Source organism: Sparus aurata, chromosome 4 (genome assembly GCF_900880675.1).
Source record: "Sparus aurata chromosome 4, fSpaAur1.1, whole genome shotgun sequence".
In the NCBI taxonomy this organism is placed as follows: domain Eukaryota; kingdom Metazoa; phylum Chordata; class Actinopteri; order Spariformes; family Sparidae; genus Sparus; species Sparus aurata.
The window spans coordinates 37,850,945-37,874,442 of record NC_044190.1 but is presented as its reverse complement, the minus strand read 5'-3'; the positions used below and the strand labels follow the sequence as shown (position 1 = coordinate 37,874,442).

Below are 23,498 nucleotides of genomic sequence, written 5' to 3'. Positions count from 1 at the left end.
TTTTGGGATCGGCTCGCTGGTTAATCAAGGTCGCCTGAAGGATATTATGATATTTAAAAGGAACGGTTCTGCTGTTAGGGAAACATATATATGTGTTTCTTTAATTAGATGAGAAGATCGATATATCACACTCACAAAAATGGTATTTGTGGCCTAATTACAGACTGAGCCTTCAGTCCAAAAAGTTAAAGCTTCTGTTTATTGCCTGCTGGAGAAATGAAACCTACACAAGTACAGAAAAAAGAGACAAATATCATCTCCGTATCTTCTTCACACACTGTTTGATGGCTTATAACAACTACTGGATATCACACAAAATTCTGGGAGGAGCACTACGTCGCTGTAGGTAAAGACTAATGAACTTGAGGCGACGGAGGCCGACTGTGGCTGCACCTGAACGCACCGTAAAGATTACAGCTGATGGCCAACTAGAGGAAACACCTCTGGATACCACCAGGCTGTTGTTCATAAAGGGGAAACATAAAGACTGGAGAAAGAAGATGAAGCTACAGCATGCAGCTAGTTAGCTTAGCTTAGCATCTAGACTGGAAACAGCTACAACAACAGCAGGAACTTCCTGGAGGCCTGTCATCTCCAGAGTCTTGGTGACTGTTGTTCAGTAAGAAATAGTTTCAGAATCGCCACAAGAGGTTTTAGATGTTGGTTTTTGACCAAATGTTTAACAACCTGCTCATTTTGACTTTTTTATGCTAAGCTAAACAGGTGCTAGCAGCAGTAGATGTAGCATTCCAACATTGGGTTGGGGCTAAATTTGAAAATGACAAATCTGTTGAGTTAGAAAGAAGTGAAAGTACGAGACGTGTCGCTGATCCTCGTCTCTGCTGCTACATCGCACACCTGTATCTCAGATGGGACCAGTTGCATTGTGGGTAATGCAACAGCCAGATTTTCATGGGGAAGAAGAAAGTTTGGATTATAAAAGATTATATTTTTGGTTCTGTTGCATTGTTTTTGATTCACTTAGTTTAATAAAGTCCCACCTTTAGTTTGTCTCTGGGAGCAAAGTTAAAGATTTTCCCCCCCATATTAAAACTAGACGACACAGTAAACAAAAGATTTGTTTTAAAAACTGTTTATTCAGGCCAATCACATGAAGATACATCACAAAGTCAGTAGTAGAGGAACAACTTCCTCCTGAAACGCAAATTAAAAGTGTTTGTTTAAAACGGCTCCCTGATTTAAAAAAAAAAAAAAAAAAAGACACTTAGATGTTTTAAAAGAATCAGGACCAACACAATCAGCTGATCATGTTCACTCCTCACACATCCTATCAAATCTGTTTCACACCCGACAAATCGTACAAATAGTTCAGATCAGTGCATTCAGGCTCTACACAGAATCTATTGCTAAATACGGTTTGATTGCAAAGCAACAGAAAACATGTGCAGCACAAATTTACTTGGATTTTAAGCTTTGCACTTGGACGAGTTGCTCCAGCGCAGGATGTGCTTATTTAGACTTGGCGAAGCCGACCCGGTTGTTGTCCCGATCGAAGACGGTGTAGTACTGGCCGATGAAGACGTCTCCCAGAATCCACAGGGGCCCGGCGGGGGCGGGGATGTCCAGACCCATGAAGCCGCTCAGACACATGGTCTTTCCAGCCTGACTCACCTGGACGACATGAAGGAGAACGACACAGTCAGAAAGAGAAACTCAACGCAACAACACAATCAGCTGGATGGATCTGTGTGTGATCGCTGCTCAGACAACAAACAGCCTCCTGCCTCTGCCGGGACACAGAGCTGCACTTGTTTGGTTTGTTATGACGCAACGCTCAGTGACAGAGTTGTATTGTTGGTGTGGGAGCTGCCTCTCTGTCGCCTCCTGCTGGAGGATAAACAACATGTCAGGTGCTCAGTCTCACCTTGAGGATGTACTGCTCTCCGGTCAGAGAGTAAGACTGTCCGCCAACTTTGAAGGTGATGACAGGCAGCGTCGGGACTTTGTCACAGCTCACCATGTACTGAAACACAACCACAACACAACTCTTAATACACACAGTTCATTTGTTTAATTGTAAATCCAACTACAATCGACATGACGATAAAAGCATGATGTTGATCTGATTCCACGTTAGCAGTGACACAGTGTCGTAGTTGTGTTCTGCGTCAGGTGAGTTTCTCACCTCTCCCTGGATGAGTGGAGTGGCTCCGATGGCTTTCTGCAGGGACCTGACCTCCGCTGAGGGCCCGGTGATCAGAGACGTCCCGGTGTCCACGATGGCTTCACAGCCGCTCCCACACAGACTCAGCTGGGTTCCCACTGACATCCTGACACACACAGTCAAGCACATAATGAAGCAACTACTATTTATTTTTTAATTAACCAGTGATTTAAAAAATGCCTGTCACAGTTTCCCAGAGCTCAAGATGATGTCTTCAGTTTGCTTGTTTTGTCCCCCTGACAGCCCCAAATCATGATTTATTCAATCTGTGATTAAACAGTACAGAGTGTACTGATGCTCACCCGTCCATGTGGATCTGCCAGTACGCCTGGCGGGTGATGTTGACGTAGTTGAAGTCTCCGCTGTAGTATTTGGGGTCAGTCCCTCCGAGCAGCAGCTCACCGCCGGGCTCGGTGTCGGGGTTCCTGACATGATCAAAACATTTAAGGAGTTAACGCACCACTGAAGCAGAGAACTGTTTCCTGTTTAAACGTTAAGTAACATCATCATTTATTTGGAGTTGTGTTTCCATCTGATGGGTGTTTAGCTCACCGGAGTCACTGTAACTGTCTGACTGCTTAAATGATCTGCCGAGTTACATAATGTTTCTCTGTCACGCAACAATCTTTACCCACTGTTAGTATAACAATAAATATGAGTGCGGCTTTAAATCTAGTCCAATACATTTATGACGGTTCTCCAAATAAACATCTGTGTTCAGTCAATAACTCATTAAATCAGAAACTCCCTCATACAGTCAAACAAAGTCACCTAACATAAACAAGAATATTCAAAACACTAAATTCAGACACAGACAAGAAATGCTGTCATATGTTCTCTTGTGAGAATAAGCTACCTGCAGCTGTTTGTCCTGCTGTTATCTCCTGCAGAGACACTGTTGCTATGAACCAACAACACCTGCTCGTGTTCGCAGGATGACGGTTTTTCAACATGATGGCAGACCGGCCAACATGCCTGTTTAAGAGTGTAAAGCAGCTTTAAAACTCAATATTTTGTCTTTGCCTTTTCCATCACTCATCAAAATTCTCAGATAAATTATAGAGACCGTCACAGGTGCTGCAACACATGACTGACAGTTCTCCAAAAACACCTGTTTGGAACATTGCACAGGTAAACAGGTCCATTGGTAAAAGAGGGACCTGAAAGCAGCAAACACTACGAAAAACAAAAGGAAGGGAAGTCGGTGGTGGCGGCTCGGTTCCCTTCACTCGTAACAAAGAGACGCTGAGAACAATCGAATTTTAACATCACTAAACTAAAAGGTCACAATTTTTGGTGTGGTGGAAAAAAAGTAGAAAACAGCTGACAAAACCACACAAGGTTCAGTTTGAGTTAAAGGAAGTCCCAGAACACATCTTACCAACTGATCCAGTATAACACTCAAACATTTGTCTCCACAAGGTTTCATCTTAACCATTAAACTGTGTTCAGTGTTTTCTTACTTTTAGACTATTTGACTCGTCTTAGATTGAACGTCTGTTTAAACGTCAGATCTGTTAATTTAGACATCCAGCAGACATGAAGCAACATTAGCTTCTTGTGCAACAGATGAATACAAGTCCAATACTGATTCCATCAACAAATACATCCGCTTCTTTAGCTGCTACCTGCTCTTCTTTCTTCACCAACTAGTCTCTCTCACTCTGCCCGTCTGTGGTTTGGTGCTGATTCAGTCGTGTACAGTGGGTTTGTTAGTACTCTGTTGTCCCACCTGTTCAGGTAGAAGGAGAAGACGTTCTTCTCCACCTTCTTCTGGCTCATGATGTTGTCAAAGACGGGAGCCACACCGTCCACAGAGATGCGTGGGTAGGCCATGCCGAGGATGCCGTCAAACTTGGCAGCGATGAAGGTCACACCGGGCTGCTTGATGGCTTCTCCGAAAAGCTGTTTCTCCACCGCGATGTCTCCGATCTATAAGAGAAAGATTCAAAAACACCCACAAGTTAGTTACTCTACTGAAACACAGTTTATCGTGATGCAAACGTGTGAGATGATCTTACTGTGCATGTGTCCTGACTGAGGTAGCCCGACAGACTGCCGGATCCATACTGGATTGCAAAGGCGGTGCCGTTCTTCACGTATGTGCTGGACTTGGCAGAATTATATTTGTGGTGAAGCACTGACAAAGGAACAAAAAGGGAGACAAGATGTTATATTTAAGGTTGGAGTAGAGATGGCATTTTAAAGTCTCTGTGATAACTACAGTCAGACTTACAGCAGGCGATGTCTAAGAGGGAGCAGTGAACGGAGGGCACCCACAGGTTGGAGGAGCCCGTATCAAACACCACAGTGAAGAGCTGAGGAGGAGTCCCCAGGCCGATCTCACCGTAATACTGCGCCTGGTCGACAGAAGACAGGAACATAATCATCAGTAAAAACAAACTGTCAGTGTCTTGAAAACCTGAGGAGATTTCCTGGTTGCTCCACGACTCTGATCTTTAAAAACCCACCAGTACATAATCCTGGAGCTGATCTCATGTTTTCAGGAGAAGAGATTACAATAATCCTTTAAGGTAGAGAAGCGGAGCCGGTTTAATGGTTAAAACAACAACAACAACATTTTGTTCTCAGTGCTGAGGACGCTGCACAGCTGTCAGTTATTAGGACGCAGGTCAAATAGTTACTGAGTCACGTCTATAAATCACTCGTTAAAGTTTCAAAATGACAGCATGACACTATAAATGATTTCTCCACACAGGCCGGAGCCGAAGCAAACTTCTCCTCCGCGTGACTGAAAACCACTCGGGTGAAAACCTTCATGTCAGAGTTTTGTCGAGTCATCCAGACCTCAGAGCACTTCCCTTTCTCAGCCAGATTAGAAAGCTGTTTTTCCCCTTTTTGATTGAATCTGTGATGGGTTGTTGCTTTGAGTTGGTTTTGCACAAACTACAGAATTATCTGTTCAGATAGTTTTGGTTTTATTTGTGCAGAGTTTGAAGCTTCTGTCTGTAGGATTTCTGCAACATTTCTTGTTTCAGTGACTCCGACAACATTATGTTTTTTGAATATTTCAAAATAAAAACTAAAACACTGAAATCAGCAAAGCACAGATCTTAATGAACAGACAGTCATGCTGCAGTTCTCACTGGTATACATGACAAACATGTCATCTGCACATTGTGTCGTCTGCATGTTCACACAGCTACAAGTAACATTTAAATCAATTTTACAAAAGGAAAGTGATGAAATTCAACCAGTTACTCAGTGTTTTACGTTAGGCCGAACAGCTTGTGGAGTTATTGAGAACAGTTCTGTATCATTTTACTTCATGATGATGGTTTAAATTACATGTTGAATCTCCATCAGCTTTCCATGCTTGAAAAATGAAGTTTTACAACAGATTTGATTTCCACCTGTAGCACTTGTGTTTGTGTGTTTTTTGAGTGAGTGAGATGAAATAAATATTAAATCAAGGGTTAAAAAGATTTGGGAACAAATTGAATAGCTTTTATAAAGATTATTTGTCAGTATTTGTAGTGAAGATGGTTCATGAGGTCTGTGGATTATTCAGGGTGATGGTCAGAGTTTCTGAGGAAATGCAGCAGATCGTTCTGTAGATAAAAATAATCCAGTTTCTGAAAGCAGTTTGGAGATCCATGCACTGCTGAGTAGCAGGCGAATGAGCCCAAACGCACCTCAAAGCTTTGACAGAAGACCAAAGAAGTCCTGACTGTCACCTGATCTCAACACCCGTCAACATTTATCGGGGTGTTTGGAAACAGAACGCCTGAGAACAAACGGTGAAGAAGCTTTGTGGAACACGGTCAGATCATGCTGGGACAACAGGAGTCAGGAGGTTTGTGGAGTCCCTGCAGCTCCAGTGCATTCTGACATTAAAGCAAAAGGGAATAAACCAAATACTAGTGAAGCTTTTCTGACATTTATCTTTTAACTCAAACTGTTAAACTCATTATCACTTGTAATGAAAACACTTTATTACAGTCAAAACAACTTAGTGTCCGATTCTCTGACGTGTAAGCTCTGTAATGGAGAGACGGTTTCTAAATAACCTCGAACATCTTTGGCAGTTCTGTCCTGCAGACTTGTTACTGACCAACAGATGTTCTGATTCTGATGTGTGATGAGACGATACGTCTCCCTGCATCTATTCACCAGGCTAGTTTCTTTCCCCTGATGCATTTATGTGAAAGCCTGAACCATTAAACTGTTTCTGCACTCTCCTACTTCCTTACAATCCAGAGAGGCTGACTGATGTCATCATAAAAGATAAGGTGATTGGCTAATAGGTCCAGTAAAACTGAGAGCAAACAAACAAACTCGGTCAGCTGACGAGACTCAAGAGGCTTAAAGATCAGGTGCCGGCACTGAGTCAGCAGTCATGTGTTGAATGTTCCTCTTCGGTCACTCTCACAGGTTATAGCTGATATTAGCCAACACCACAATGAATCAGCCGTTCTAAAAAAAATGTGCTAGACCTGACAGGCAAGTCTGATTTTCCATTTAGCCTGGAGGATTTACAGAGAAAAGCAGAGGCGGCCACAACACAACAGGACCTTTGTTGTGGCTCTGCCTGAGCTCGGCTTCTGAAGGGTGCATTAGAGAGAGTGAGGAGCCCGCAGGTCAGACGTTTGGAGAGTGATGCTTACGTCAAGGTAGTTCTTCAGGGTTTCTGGAGTGGGTGCATTGCTGGAGGGGAAGCCAAAGTTGTACTTAGTGGAGTGTTTGCCAGCCAGGAGCTCCTCCGCGGTCCTCCCCGAGTCCGTCAGCTCACGTCTGATGGAACGGAATTTCTTTAAGGGAATTCTGAAACGGGAAGAAGAGATTCAGGAACCTGGTTCCACCCACATCCAGTTCCTCTTTTAAAAAAGGACTGAATCAAATTATAGTACGAGTGCGAAGGAGATTTAATCTGAAGACTTCATTTGTAAAGCACAAACGCAACTGGTGGCCCAGCAGATAAGATCTGACCCACATATTTTATCTTTATCTGCACGGTGATATCCTTCAGAGTGTTGCAAAACATTATTCTGCATAATACAGCAAGGCCCGAGAGCAGAGCACACCCAATTATACAAGTTTATAAACAAACAGAATATTATAACCAACATAAAGGAAGGATTGATTACAGGTTGTTGTATTAGACGGCATTAGTTTTAGCCTGTTCGACCTGTTGTCTGTCTAACCTGCACAGCTATAAGGCTTCACCTCTGTTTCCCTCTGAAGAAATGCAACACGACACCAAGTCATACATTTAACATCAGTGCCTGCAAACGTCCACCGTCGGGTTTCTGTAAAAGCCTTTTGGTGTCTATTGGTAAACATGTGACCAGCGCGGCTCTCTGAATACTAAACGTCCCTCCTGCTACACTCAGCAGCTGATGTAGAAGATAGTCATGCGAGTTACAACTGACTCAGTGGAAGCTCTTTTCTTCAACACATGAAGAGTAAATGCAGAGGGCTAAAATTCACAATCCTTCATGAATATCAGCTAATCATGCCTACAAATGCAATGTGTCAGAAAAGTAGTGTAGCATGTTTCAGTGCTTCACAATAAAAGCATTTAGAAACAAAATATCAGACGGGCAGGAAACTAGAAACAAAATGAGATCAGACCAAATAGAAGGTGATTATAAAAAGCAAAAAACATCAGCTGAGAAACATCCAAGAATATATAAAATGTGACTCTGTTGTTAAGTGAGTGACAGCCAACATCAGCACATTCAAGAGTTTTACTAACAGCACCAACTGCTTTCAACAGGTTTGCACACATTTGCTCGTCATTGCTTTGCAGCAGTTGTCACGTTCACTGTTGATTTGTCTGCTTTATCATAAATGTGGCCGTGTTTTGGAAGCAGTGCAGAACCATATCTCATTCATTCAGCCTCGCCGTGTCCCCTAGAGGGGGCCCATCCCCCACTTCAGGAACCACTAGAGGCATCTATTCTGCGTGACTGTGACACTGATGTCAGGAGGCCAAGAACATTTTGTCTTCTGATCGACTGACGGAGCTACTGACACATGTGCAACACAGTTCAATAAACTTAGGGAAGTTTTCTGCAAGTGCAACAGACACAAAAGCTTTTCTTAAACCTTTCACATGATACAGGAGTGGTTTCTCACTTGACATTTTACCAGGTAACTGCTTCAGTTAGAACATGCTGTACCACGCTTTTTTTCCCTTTTCACCAAGTACAGTTGAAGGTGTGAACGAGCCTCACCCTCTGTGTTCCTCCACTATAAAAACACATCACTGTTTGGACTCAGTACTGAGAGTCACACTGACTGAATACTATGTCCTTTCACTCCACAAATATTGGAACTTTTGAGCCACTTCTTTTATCTGACAGAGTTACTTATTACCTCTCAGATTAAGATTTTAAATTTAAAAATGTGGATAAATTCATGACATAACACTGTATGAAATTATCTTAAATTATCCTAAATTAAAATAGTTTACATTCACAATGATTAGGCAGGAGGCTATTCTACTGCCATGACTTCATCAATGAATACTTCCTCCCAGCAGCTCTTGGATTAATTATGTCATCTTCTTCTTCTTCTTCTTCTCTTTTCTATCATGACTGAAATGTTCAGTTCTAGCGCGGTTTTTATATTTAATAATAAAATAAACCACTGAGGTTGCACTTTGTAGTTTTGATGAAGAGTTTTAATCAGAAGAGAAGGATATTCATTTTCATGACTTAAAAAACAAACTGACCTTAAAAAGGACACAGTTTTATACTGTTTCACTTTGTTTATATGTGGCGGACCCTGCCACCTGTCTAGTGTCAAACAGTGTTCTGGGAGCTTATTTTCCTCGAAGAACATCTTATTTATTTACTTCTGGAAAAAATAAATATTTCAGATTTTGTATTACTACCTCATTAATAAACTGTTTGAATTTCTTCTCCAAAACGACACAGTGCTCCTCAAAGTATAGAATGACAAAAAAACACAGATTTTCCACATCAATAACTGTATTTTTTATTGTATTTTATCTATTTAATTATCTGACATGTCTGCAAAGTTTTGCTGTTTTACTGTAACTGAATTGATTACATTTTTATCATATTATCTGGCATAAAACAATAATTACTTTTACTTTTTAGATCCTCTTTGTGTGACCGCTTTGACATTGTCACCATTTCTCCTTGTTATTGTTTGTCATTGTAAGTAAGGGTCACCGATCAATGATCTCTTCTGTATTAATACAGTTTAACTTAAGATTTTACATTCATAACGATCCAATAAAACACAACAAAGGGGGCCTACTTTTAGTTTTAACTTTGATAATTACAGATATTGTGTTGCAAATACTTCCATAACTTTACTTTTAATGTTTTAATGATACATTTTAATGTATTTTAATCGTGTAGAATGGCTAGTTTCACTTCAAATAGTACAATGCTTCTTCCCCAAAGAGATTAATACATCTTCTCCCTTTATGACTCAATTCTTTGCAGCTTGATTGGCCTATTTCAAATCATTTAATTCAAACTAAACCACCTCTTTATAATGTGAAGCTCTACAATCAGTGTGGAAGTGTTGAGACCACAGTGGCCATGAATATAAATCATACTGAAGGTCACAAGATGAACTCCTCGCTGGAACAAACAGTGACAAAGAAACAGAGCAGCTGTTGAGAGATAAACTAGCTAATGTTTGCTAATGTTAGCGTTAGCTGTCTGCGCATGTAGCCGTTAGCTAACTGACAGCCTCCGCTTCAACACACAGCAGATATTTCAGGTTTTAAATGAGCAGTCGGACCGTTTGTGTCGTAAAGCGTTGAGTAACAGAAGGAACATTGTGTAAGTCGCATGTAAGCCCTCATTAGTTCACATTACTCTGCGGTCATGTCGGTTATAAACAACAAATTCCAGCCGGTTAACGTTCATTTCTTACCGAACCAGCGCGTCGGTGGTCAGAACCAGCGCCGCGAACACGAACAGGACCAGGCTCCTCATCGTAACAGTCCGAGAGTCACAGAATCATGGACACAAAGATGACTGAGCACTTCGACTTGTTGTCGTTAAATCACCGACTTTTATCAGCTGACTGGAGGAGTGGACTCACCGTCACGTGAGGCTGAGCCGTTGGGACTGACGTCACTTCCGGCGGTCCAGAACGGCAGGTGCACGCGTCGGCCACCGTACTGACCCCTGCACTCAAAAAGTCTCAGTCATCCTGCAGGAAAGTGTCCTCTGTGATTGATTATGTATTAATATTAAAGACAAGGGGTGTTTATTTGTATTGCACAGTTCAGACACAACTCAAAGTGCTTTACTGGGGCATTAAATTACATTAAAATACAATTAAAATTGCATTTAAAATACACTAAAAACAAGTAAAGAGACATCAAGAAACAAAACATTAAAACGAGTGAAGAAATAGGAAAATAAGCAACAATAGAATAGATTTTAAAATGACAAGACACAGTGCAAAGCCTTAAAAATCCCTCAAATGACACAGCAACGCCTCACACGCTGGAAAAATGAAATGTTTTCACATATTAACTAACTTTTATCCAATTACCCAAATACTGTCGATTAAATGTTGGGCAGTTTAATTTATGACAAAACATATTTTATTTGCTTTTCATGTGTTTCATGTGTAAAAAATCTTCTTTTGTTCAATTTTGTTGCACACTGTATTTTCACTGATGTTTTTGAAATGTTGTTAATTGTATGTTTCTCTTTCTTTGTATTTGGATGTTTGAATGTTGTCTTATTGAATGTTTTAAATGTTATTTTTATTTTTTTATCCAATGTTTTTTCGGATGTCCCTCTGTAAAGTGTCCGTGAGTGTCCTGAAAGGCGCTTTGTAATAAAATTTATTATTATTATTATTATTAAAAAAATCTTCTTTCTGTTGTTTTCTTTTAAATGTTTTTGTTTTACTAATCCAGTTTTTAGTGTCAGTGAGACAGGAAGACAGAACATGTAGGGGAACAAGGTTCATGTTCATGTGGAGAAGAAAAGTGGGATAAAAAGGAAAAACCTCATATTTGTACTCATGTACAGTACTTGAGTAAATGTACTTAGTTACATTCAGGCACTCATGCTTTCACAAATATATATTTTGCATTTTATTCAATTTTTTTCTGCCCAGCACGCCGGGAAATATTTACTTGAGATGTTAATTATTTAAAGGCTGCTGGCGTGTCAGTGGGCACGTCGTCGTCTCTCCAATAAATAAACTCCATGTTGGTGTTTTCGCTGTAATGACGGGGACTGAACAGCGAGTGGCTGCCTCATCCCACAAATCAGAGGCCGACATCAGGAGTCTCCTTCAGCGTTCAACCAAACCTTTCACTCTCAGTGGGAAACTCTGAGCTATTAAAAGATAATTACAGAAAGGCTCTTTCTTCATTTCCGACACATTTACATACTGACAGGGAGCTATACGGATAATTGGATATTTAACAGCATATTTAAAGTCAGAGAGCAAGACTGATTGAAGAAATAACACAATAAAGCCCAAATATGATAAGAATTGACAATTATCCTTCAGTAAAATGTGTCATTTGCATAATAAACTGACTTGCGTGATTAAATCTGCAGGAAGAATAATCACACAGGAGCAGCTGCAGCACGACTGAACTGAAGGATGTGAAACCTGTTAACATGCTGCTTCAAACTTACAATGACAATCTGTGTTTGTCGTTAGCAGGTTCAAATAACAGCAAATCCTCCTTTCTGCTTCTAGATAATTAATAATAATGATACGTAATGGGAGCTTTACATTAATGAGGGCACAGAAAAGGACACAAACACAAATAATAATCAGGAAACTGTCACAGAAGTGTATTCCTGCTGTTAACCGGCTACTTTCACTACTCAGTGTGACTAAAGCATATTAAGAAATGAAAGTGTCACGGATGACTCTGTCAGGATTTGCAGTGCGCTTCACGTGGTGTTTCTGATTTCGTGACATCGGCGCCACATGTTTCAGTCGCCTGCTGTTGCGAAAATGAACGCGTGGTTCAGAAACGGCTGAGTCATGTTCAGGAGCACGAGATGAATCTGTTAATTCTGCAACTTAATGCCTGAAAAATGACTTCAGACAGAATCCAGTAATGCTTTTTATAGTCGAGCTGCATCAGTCAGAGATAATAAGAGACGTTTTAGAGGATCAATAACAGCTGTGAACGTAAAAATTAATATTTATTGTTCTCTGGTGTTTAATTGTCAGTCATGTTGGTCGATCTCGGTCGTCATGACATTCATGGTCCCCAGAGGATGAAGTCAGATGGGGGTACAAATACGGCACTGTGTAAAAACTTATATTCTCTTAACTTTATGGGAGAGAAAAAAATATCTAGAACCAGAGTCCAGAATTAAAGTAAAGTTGGTTCATATGCTGTCGATTATTGTCTATAAGAGGCCGACAAAGTCATAAAGACACAAAGAGGAAGGATGAAATGAACTTGATCATCGTTACAAAGCTGTAAAAAAAAAAGCTGTGTCATCCATTTAAAGGCCGACTGGCGTTCGTCAGCAACAAAACAGTTCAATCGGCATTTTGATGTGAATCTTTAACGCAGCATGAGACAAAAAAAACTAATCACATGCCCAAAAACTGCAGAGCGCTTCATGTGCTGATGGGAAAGTTCTTTAAAACCACAAGAACATTTTTCAAACAAAGACAAACTGCAACACCAAAGAGGAACCCGGGTCACAAGCTGAAGACACCAACAGAGAAGTGACTCAGATTTACAGATAAAGGAGGTGAACACGTTCATCTGTGTCTCATGATGATATCTCCTGATCTGATACCACAAAAAGAACAACTAACAGGAGACAGAGTGAGTTTATTGCTTCATTTAGTCTGTGATGGAGACGTGACGGCAGACGGGACTGTGTCACAGGTCAGCCTTCATTTTCCTGCCCGGTGCAGAGAAAGTGCAGATCGGAGGGAAACAATCTGAACGCTGATGGTGTCATTATTCTGTCGCCATTACATCGTGCACACAACATTTACTTTATTGATGATACACCAAAGCAAAAAACACACCTATTTCCAGTTTGAGTAACAAAACGTTCACCTCACAGTTTGATCGACTGTTTGAGTTTTGTCGCTCTTGACGTTGAAGCAGAGAGTGGAAGATAAAACGTATAATTACGATGAATTCTTGCAGGCCGACACTGGTCTGATTACAGTTTATCACTTGTCACTTTCGGTCTGGGATGGATTTTTGAGGTCTTAATCCTACAGAATATACGTGTGTCTGAGGCAGCGGTGTGTTTCCAGCTGTGAGACAGCAGATTGTGTTCATCTCTCTCCTGTTTCAACATGACAGCTTCTCCTTTGAAACAACCCGTTCATCCCCAGGTTGTCAGAAACACATTCTTTAGTTCAGACTGCAGCAAAATCAGATTTGACAGACTGTCTGCTATGATTTGGGGTTTGGTGTCCAGACATCAGCCTTTCTGGAAACAATCTGGGTACGCAAAAAAAAAACAGATTTGAGGCGGAAGCCTGAACCAGGCGGGTCTTTATTATCTGTGTGCAACCGGCTCCGTCAGAAAGACTTCCTGCCAGACAGACCAGCTAAAACATGGTTAAAGTAAAACTCTCGCCAAAATGCAACCTCGGGTCTTCTTGTGAATGTATATGAGTCAAACCTTCGTGTAAAAGCATATCTACGATGAAAGAGGCACTTTTAAGATTTACCGTATTTTCATTTTCGGGTCAAACTCATTTTCAATGGGAGTGCTACGGGCACTTTTACGATAGCATCAAAATCTCTATTTTTAAAACAGTAAGAAGTCTCGACACAACATGAAACTTTGCTGGTAGTATCACCAGGGTCTCTACACATGAACACGAGCATTGAGAACATTGTTTGTGTACACAGAGTTTACTAAAAAGAAGGTTTTTGAACAACTCACGTTAGCAGTAGCTTGTTCCGCTCGCCGCCGTCCTGCCAGTGGAGAAGTGTCGATCTCAGAATGTGAGGGTTAAGGTGGAACTACTGTCTTCCAGCAACAACTGTCCACGAGATCTCACGTGACTTTTCCAGCTTTTGATTTTAGTATTGTTTCTTATATGAGGCTCCTTTTTCAACTTCAAGGTCAATATTGTTTTTCGCTAACAACAAAACAACAAATTATCCTGCATTTATTTGGAACTAAGCTTTAGGAGCGTTCCACCTTAACTGTCCTCCAGGTTACGTCACATTCTGAGATCGACACTTCTCCACTGGCAGGACGGCGGCGAGCGGAACAAGCTACTGCTAACGTGAGTTGTTCAAAAACCTTCTTTTTAGTAAACTCTGTGTACACAAACAATGTTCTCAATGCTCGTGTTCATGTGTAGAGACCCTGGTGATACTACCAGCAAAGTTTCATGTTGTGTCGAGACTTCTTACTGTTTTAAAAATAGAGATTTTGATGCTAACATAGTTTTTCCCCCTAGCACTTTCACTTTAACTTTATGAAAGGTCGCAGCTTGGTCAGCTTTAGGAAAATGTGGATGACTTTTGTTTTCACGTGGGACACAAACCTCAGAGTCCTGTGTTCGACCTCCTCCCTACACGTCCTTCTGATACAACATGAGGTTTATATCGGAGCGACTGGACGTATGAACAGCTGCTCTGAGCCTCTTATTTTACCAACACGGGTTTACAGTGGAACTAGTTGAAGCCGGTTTGTCTCATAAAGATATTAAAGGGCACCATGTTCCGTGTATGAGACACCACGGATGAGACAAAACATTTGTATGTGGTAACCTTGAAACGAGGGCCGACTGTGCTGGTGTGTAAGAACTTACCTGCAAAAAGGTTCAGTATGATTAAAACGAGCCGCTTTGAACCTGGAAAAGGAACTAGGAGAGACAATCTCTCTTTAAAGACATTCATGGTGTTACAGTCGCTCGTACACACAGTCATGTGAGCTGTGGTGTGTAGAATGAAACAAGAGACCTGGAGAGAGAATTTCAAATCCTGTTAACAACGCAGCAGATCAGGGATTAAGACAACCATGAACACAGAACACCTCCGCTCTGGCATCTCCCGTCACCGCTCTGTCAGCTCAGTCGCCAGAATAAAATACTGGCGGGTTAACGTTTCTGCAAACCACATTTGTACGTGTCATACATGTGTGAGCTGACTGTCACCTCATGAAGTGGGCGAGGCGGCTGCCAAGCAAGTGACCGCAGTTCAATACAGCGTTTCAATGTGTGACATCACTTCATATTTACAGCGAGACATCGGGACATCTTCAAGCGATTTATGAGGCGACAAATCCACGACTTTTAGGCGAAAACACGCCCATTTTCTCACCCTAACAAGTGGGTTTTGTGTCTAAACTTACCCAGCTAACCTGATCAACGTCTGTGGTTTTGCAGAAACGTTCACTGCCAACATTATTCAGGTGAATGGGAAACAACTGTCTGTAATCACGAGAGTAAAAGTTGGCAAAGTAAAACAAAACTACAGATCATATAAAACAGTTTTCTCTTGTCATATCACTGTGCATGTGCTGCTCTGTGCAGGTTAAGGCACATAAAACACTTTGTTAAAGGGATATTCTGGTGTAAATTTAATCCATGTTTAATTCGTGAAACTGTGTTAGACTCCCTCTCGAGAGATCAAGTTAGCAGACCGCTAATTTACGGAGTTTTATCAACCTCAGAAACTACCGCACGACAACAATACACTGCAGTAAATGGATCCAAATATAAACCGCCACCAAAAAGCCACAAATAATGCTCAGAACAGCACCAAACTTCAGCAACAGTACAAATAGGGTCTCAGCACATAGTCCGGGGCATCTAACCTCCGCTAGCTTAGCTGGATTTCTATTGTGAAGCTAAAAACAGACTTCAACTCTCCTCCATCAGCTTCCGGGTCGGGGAAGTCCCGACGCGACGATTACCGAGTGCGGTTAGAAATGCTCAATTCCGTTCTTTTCCCTGTCCGCTCTCGATAATAACTGTTATAAACTGGCAGGTAAGACACATATGAACTTTGATTGCTTTTCCATGGAGTCATAATCATACATTTTCATCCATGAGCCGCGGAACTCTACTGCACTCGGTAATCGACTCGTCGGGACTTCCCGTCAGAAGGAAGCTGCTGCAGAAGAGTGGTAAATTTAGTCAGCTTTTCTGTAGAAATCCAGCTAAGCTAGCGGAGGTTAGATGCCCCGGACTATGTGCTGAGACCCTATTTGTACTGTTGCTGAAGTTTGGTGCTGTTCTGAGCATTATTTGTGGCTTTTTTGGTGGCGGTTTATATTTGGATCCATTTACTGCAGTGTATTGTTGTCGTGCGGTCGTTTCTGAGGTTGATAAAACTCCGTAAATTAGCGGTCTGCTAACTTGATCTCTCGAGAGGGAGTCTAACACAGTTTCACGGTGTGTTAGACCATGGATTAAACTTACACCGGAATATCCCTTTAAGGTTTGGAAAACATCATGTTTTGGCGTAATTCTAAAAACTGGAAATAGTCCTGATGTCTCCATTAAAATATTCAGTGTTTTCACTCTCACAAACGCTGACATGCAGACTCGAGCTCGGCTCCAACAGCATCACCTCCTTCTCTGGATACTGAAGTCAGGTAATGAACATGTGCTGTGAACGTGGTATGAACCATTTTATATGCACAAATTTGGACTTACATGTGGTTTGCAGACACTAACTGCCAACATTTTATAGCAGCAGTTGTGCTGGTCTGTAATAAAGACACACAAATGCCTCCAAAAAAGTACTTAGTCACGTTGCACACCTGGTCAGTCGCTGTGAGGAACTGAGCCGTGAATATCAAACTGTCAGATATAAAAACTGCTGGACACAGACGACTAATTCTGTCATTGGGAAGGGGCGGAGGGAGGAGATTCAGACGCTGGTCGATGATCCAGCAGGCACTTTGTTTGGAGCGTTGCTTCATTAATGGGACAAAAAATCCCTGCAGCCAGTTTCCAAAATCTGTTGGAGAGCCTGAAGAGAGTGGGAGCAGATGATTAACACACTGTTTGAACTGTAACAGACGGGATCTTTGTAAAATGCCAAACATGTTGCATCGTCAGCTTCAGTAAAGATATTTGTTACAATCACTGAAATTCCATATTACTTGTGTTCCTTTCTTTTTCTCTTTTCTCTCCTTTAACAAAGTGCAGTACAATAATTGCATCAATCTGTGTGAGTGCTGTGAAACCTCCTCTTTAGATAAACGATGCAGGATGAGCAGCAGCACTGGAAGCTTCTCTTAAAACGCTCCTTTGTAGCTCGACTGTTGGACGCACACACGGCCGGTCAGCTCTGCAGCCGCTCCTCCTGGTGATCCGCCCGGCAGCAGGTGCCGAAGCATCTCATGTGAAATGAACTGAAACGATAACAGATGATCCGACATGTGTGGAGCCAAACATGAGAGCGAAAAGATCATTCATGTCCTGAAATTGGATGGTAGCCTCTTCTTGTATTGATCTTTTTTTTTACAGAGAACACAACAAAGCGCAGACTTTGTGTGACTTCTGCCTGTTTAGACGGCTATAAAAAGACCACCTGCGCCAGATTTAGTTCAGAGAGAGATGCTGTCACTGGAGCACTCGGGCTTAAAATTGCCAAAAGCTTTGTAGTTTAATTCTGTTAACTTGTCAAATCTGATGAATCATTAATGGAGCGCTCACAACTTCCTCCGTGATGCCCTGAATCTCAGCACAACACATGATGGACGCTCTGCTTTGTCTCACATAGTTCCTATTTTAAGAAGTTCTCTTTAGGCTGTCTAACACTTCATCAATCACTCAATTCAACTTTATTAATACATAAGAGATAATTGAGGGGCGACCCTAATTTACAACGACAAACAACAACAAGGATGTAAAAAGCTGTAATGATTGTTTAATGTTGGATAATTTGATAGAATGTAAAATAACATTCAGGCTAAACTTTGCAGATCTGTCAGATAATCTAATCTCGGTGTCGTTTTGGAGAAGAAATTCAAACTCAGAATTTTAATATTTACAATTTTATTGAGGTAATAAAACTAACTCAGACATTTATTTTTTTCCTCAAGTGAATAAACAAGCTGTTCTCAGAGGAAGATCAGGTCCCAGAACACTACCTGAAGCTAGACAAGTGGCAGGGTCCGCCACATGTAAACAAAGTAAGAAAGTATAAATTGTGTTGCTCTTTAAGGTCAGTTTGTTTATTCTGTTTATTCAGTCGTGACAACAAAGAGAGTTTGTTTTGCTGCTGTCATGGCTGATGATAGAATAACTAAACCGGCTGCTTCCTGCTGTTTTCATGATATAAAACAACTCTGATGCGACACGTTCATTAACCCCTTTTAGATAGAAAATGCAGCACATTTGCAGCCAGGTAAAGGCTGCAATCTGCAGTCTTGTCCGTGTGAAATGGAGGTGTAATATTCCTTCTTTTAAAAAAAAAGCCGCCACTGGGGTCGGCGGAAACATGTGACGTGACGTGAAGCATGAAGCTGGGCGTGAACAGTGACGTACAACACATGTGTCGTAAGAATATTTAGCCCTGTGATATCAGTGTCAGCAGCTCAAGGCCGGCAGGATGCAGCATAATCATGAATGGCCGTTGCCTCGTCATGGGTGCTTCCCCTCTGCTGTGGTATTAAATGTGGCGACGCTTGATAGATTTACTTAATTATAGACTCGTGGCCCATATTCTCGCCTCCTCAGTCAAACACATGCGAATGTTAAACTCCGCTATTAAAGGAAGCCAAGTACTAACGGCTGCGGCCGGCTGCAATACTAAAGTCTGCGGCTGGAGGCGGGGCTTGACCGGCTGGACATCAAGCCCCGCCCATGACACGCACGTCACACGACCGGCTGGACTGCCAAGCCCCGCCCATGACACACACACGCAAATCGGGTGTCCCACAAAAAATACGTCACCAACTGACATGGGAAAGGGCGGCATTTGGTGTGTGACGTCACCTACGCGACTTGTAGTCTTTCTGGTTACGGATTCTTCTAAATTTTATTTTACAGTAGTTTTACAACAAACTGCTGATTTCTCGGTGTGAAACATGATGTTTTAAACAGTTAGAGGTCATATTTTTTTCTCATGGCACAATTCAATCGGATCATGAAATAAAACTTTGACTCCCGTTCACTTACATGGAGCCTTTTTCCGAGTTAAGGTCCCATAGTGACCATTACTTCCTGCCTCCGCTTAGGCTAAAATGCTAACGCTACTGTCGCGTAGGATATCTCTCTCTCTTCACTCACCGACATCACTTTCCAACAGAATTTGTCCTTTCTCCAGTTTCGCTGGAGTGGACTAACTTTGGGGGTGATTCCGTGAGGGCAGGGCTTGACCTCCCGCCGCAGACGTTGGTATTGCAGCCGGCCGCAGCCGTTACCCACTCAAGGAAGCGTGCGGTGGAGCACTTTGCCCCCTCGTTCGAATTTGTCTTCAAAATAAGAGCTTTACATTGCACCCCATTGGAGTTCAGAACTGGGTTCTTAGCGGGGGGCTTTTAATTTGAAAGCAGTGACCGTTAGTAGCTTACCACTACAACAAGGGGACAACGAAGACAGCTACAGAGACCGAGGAGACGCTAGCATCTCCTGGATCTCAGCGGCTGTCCAGTTGCTCATCTTGACGTCCGTGGATGAAATGAAGGACTGACTGCTGTGATCAGCTGTTTCCTGGTTTTAAAACTCCCCGGCTGTGGGTCGCACAACAGTGCAGGTCATTGACACCTCCGCCCACCTCACGCAATTGCCAGCACATCGGATTTAATGGAGCAATGGAGGTGGCAAAAAGTGTTCCCTCCTGGCCGTCAAATTAGCGGAACAAAACAGAACCTTCTGTCTAAGAGGCCGTCCACACAAAAATGCTCTTTTGTTGGAAACGCACATGTATTGCATCGTTTTGGCCGTTTTGTTTTATTTGCGGACTCACTACTGCTGTAACAAAATAATTTCCCAGTCTGGGATCATTAAAGTAATTCTATCTATCTATCTATCTATCATCCACACGGATCCTGAAACGCAGCACCTGAAAACGCACTTTTAAAAAAAAACGGGTCTCAGGTTGGAAAAATCCAAAAACGCTGCCCTCGCATTTTCATGTGGACGGCGAATACGCATACTTTCCGAAACGATGACGCCATCGCCCCGCCCCTCGACCTCTAGCCTCCGACCTCTGAACCCCGCGACGTCTTATAACAACAACAACAACAACAATGGCGGACTACATGCTCGTGTTCGTGTTTCTTGCATCTTACTCTCCTTGTAGTTGAGTGTGAGTCGCAGCAGCAGTTCGACCTCATTATCAGTCCACACAAACGATTCTGGTTTCCTTGCACTCACCATTTTCTTCTTCTTGTTGTGTTCGGTTTCTCCGTCTACTGTCTGTTTATTTACAGCAAGCTTAATGCGCATGCTCCGTCTCTTCTTCGCCGTTTTTTGTGAATTTCAAGCGCCACCTAGAGGCCTGAAATATGAACTACAGCGTTTTTGGTCGTTCTCAGTGGATCCATGTGGACGCAAATATTCTTAAAACGATTCAGAGAAAGACAGAGGAAAAAAAGATCGTTTTCGTACGTGTGGACGGCCCTAAATCAGCGGAACCAGCTGCTAAAAGGACGGCCAGATTGGCAGCTTGCCGAGTGTTAAAGAGTACATCAAGAAGCCACGCAGATCACTTTACGAAGGAGTTTGAACTCGTCTCTTGGGTTCATCATGCTGAAGTGTATCTTTCACATCTTCACAGGCAGGTTTCTGATTAAAAACACACAGCGGGCTCCTGCAGGCCGGTTTCATTGCGAGTAACAAGTAAGTAAATGAAGTTCTCAGCTGCGAATGATCCCTGAATAGAAGCGCTCGTGCAAAGACGCTGATTCTGAAGGAGCTCTCTTACATGCGCTGAGATGTTTGAGGGATATTTGATGACAGGAAATGATCCGCGTGATGTCGCCTCGCGTTAGAGTCGGTGTTGGGCTACATTCACAAAACGGCTGAATGAACAGATCGCGTCTTTCATCGAATCCCAGCCGCAGAGAGTTACATACGGTGTCATTTTACTTCAGCTCTCTGCTCATGCTTTCAGTCGATATTCAGTTAAGGTTGTTTATTTGTGCGAGACTGACCCAAAGGCACCACGAGTCTCGGCTCGAGTACTTATAGAGACGAGAGAGAGCGGGAAAATGAGCTGGACACAAAATGACAGAAGCCAGAAGAGTGAGAGAGAAGGAGCACTTTCATATAATCACACATCCACCCGCGACACAAACCAATGAATTTAAAACGAACGTCGACCCAGTTGGACGGCTGATACAGACGACCAAATGTTTCTCTTGAGTGTGGGTCAGAATTTAAAACGGTTGTCGCTGGTTCTGCTGCTGATTCGCCTCCTCGTGAGCGTGATTCACCGCACAGCGAGAACAGACAGGTACGAGTCAACGAGACGCTCCGAGAGAGAACGAAAGCAAATGCCAGGAGGAAGATTTCTGACCTTATGTAATGGATCTTTAATTACACGCTGTTTGGCAGGCTAATTACCCCTCAGCCTCGGATCTGTTTCCTCGAATAGAGCTGCGTATATTTGGTGGCAGTTTATATGTATGACTCGTTTCCCCTAATGGCGTTCTTTTTGCTAAAGAGCTAACAAGGACTTGTGGAGAGGTTTAGAGGCAATTTCCCGAGCGAGTCGGCGAGAAAACTCCCTGCGACGAGCACAAACTGCAAATTACCGTTAACAATTATCATCAGCAAAATGTTGTGCTAATTAAAAGTTTCAGTTTTCAGCATCTCTTCGTTCTCAAGCCCCAAATTATCTCGGAGCAAATGAGATATATTTTCAATCTTTCCGTTTCCTTTTCAGAGTTTGGAAAACAGCTCGTGTTGTAGCCGTGAGGGAGGAGCGTGACACGGACAGGCTCAGTAATTACAGGCCGATCCCTGAGGTGCGTTATCTGGCAGAGATCCTGGAGACTCTGGTGAATAATCACTCGAAGGCATTTCTTTCCAAACCCTCCATCTGAGGCTTCAGAGCCGGCCGCTGCTGTCACTTTGGTTTAATTGACATTTTATCAGATTTAGATTAAAAAAGGCAAAGTGTGGCTCTCCTCTCTGAGCTGTTTAACACGTGTTAAGTGCACGCTTTCTCTCCTCCAGTAGAAGTTCAGACACAAAACTCTGGTAAAAGTAGAAGTACTGATTCAGCTTGTTTACTCCAGTAAAGTAATAGATTACAGGCTCTGACATGTACTCAGAGTATCAGAGTAAAAAGTCTCCCTCTGAAGGACATTTGTGGTCAAAGCTAACTGAAGCTCACGTCATATTAATAGAATTCAAAGACTATTAAAGTTAAAGGTAGAATCAGTAGGATTTGTCCCAGCTGTTCCTGAACGCACCACAAAGACAGTTGATTGTTGAGTCTCATTCCCAGGACGTCAAATAGACACATGTTGGGTTGGTAAAGCGTCCCGAGCAGCAACAAAGAGAGAAAATCAGAAACTCTCTGCAGATACGAGACACTAACACGCCTTTTCTCCACATTCCAGTCTCCCTCTCTGTCTGTTTACGCCTTCTTACGGCTTTTACGTCTTTGTCTCGTCTCGCTGCGTCTGCCGTGCGTGATGTGCTCTGATTGGTCCACATCAGTCTGTTGACACCAATTAATTCCCCTCAAATGCATCAAAGTGAAGTTACGAGGCTGTTCTGAAGCTGTGAGGAGGAGAAAGTTCAGATGTAGAGAGAAGTCACACAGATACCTGAAACATGTACTGAAGTACAGTAATAAAGTATTTGTAGTTTGTTATTTCACATCCATGGAAAATGCTCGCCATCATCTTTGCCTTCAATTATTAGAATTAATATGTTTTTGCTGCAGCGTGACGGTTAAATGTTGATTAAACATGAATATATCCACATTCAAATCATTACCTACAATTGACTGGACTTTTCTAAAGTCTACAGTGGAGACGAGACCGTGAACGTGTCTGTGTGTTACAGCTCTGAGATCTGTGATGGGCGACCCGGCTGCCTGGACCCTGAATTCAAAATTCATGAATTCTGGAAATTCCATTAAAAATCCCATCAGTGGTGTTTGGTTTATTGAAGGTGGCTGGAGGACGATGGTCCCGACACGCTGTCGTCCCCCTCGATGTCATCTCGAAGAAAGAGCTAAATCAACAGAGTCAGTTTCCTCTTTTCATCCGGGATCGACGCGTCCTCCTCCTGAAGTCGACGACATCGTGGACGAGACTTTGTTCTCAGATCTCTCTTTGAGATAAAGATGTTTTTTTTTTTCTCTCCGCTGACATTAAACGCACACGACGGCTCGGGACTGCGGGCGCAATGTGAGTTTCATAAATGAAGTGGTGTTTTCCTGTGACGGCTG

At 42.4% G+C, this 23,498-nt stretch overlaps 1 protein-coding gene across 1 annotated transcript; it reads right to left on the bottom strand.

Moving 5' to 3' along the window:
* Nucleotides 1-1,077: 1,077 nt before the first annotated feature.
* LOC115580744 (cathepsin D) lies at nucleotides 1,078-10,242 on the bottom strand. Its single transcript, XM_030415368.1, has 9 exons — nucleotides 10,070-10,242; nucleotides 6,814-6,970; nucleotides 4,422-4,545; nucleotides 4,207-4,325; nucleotides 3,918-4,117; nucleotides 2,488-2,610; nucleotides 2,147-2,291; nucleotides 1,886-1,984; nucleotides 1,078-1,632 (listed from the first exon to the last, which is right to left on the bottom strand). The coding sequence occupies exons 1-9, from the start codon at nucleotides 10,129-10,131 to the stop codon at nucleotides 1,471-1,473; spliced, it is 1,191 nt and encodes a 396-aa protein (XP_030271228.1). The 5' UTR covers nucleotides 10,132-10,242; the 3' UTR covers nucleotides 1,078-1,470.
* Between the last annotated feature and the right edge of the window lie 13,256 nt (nucleotides 10,243-23,498).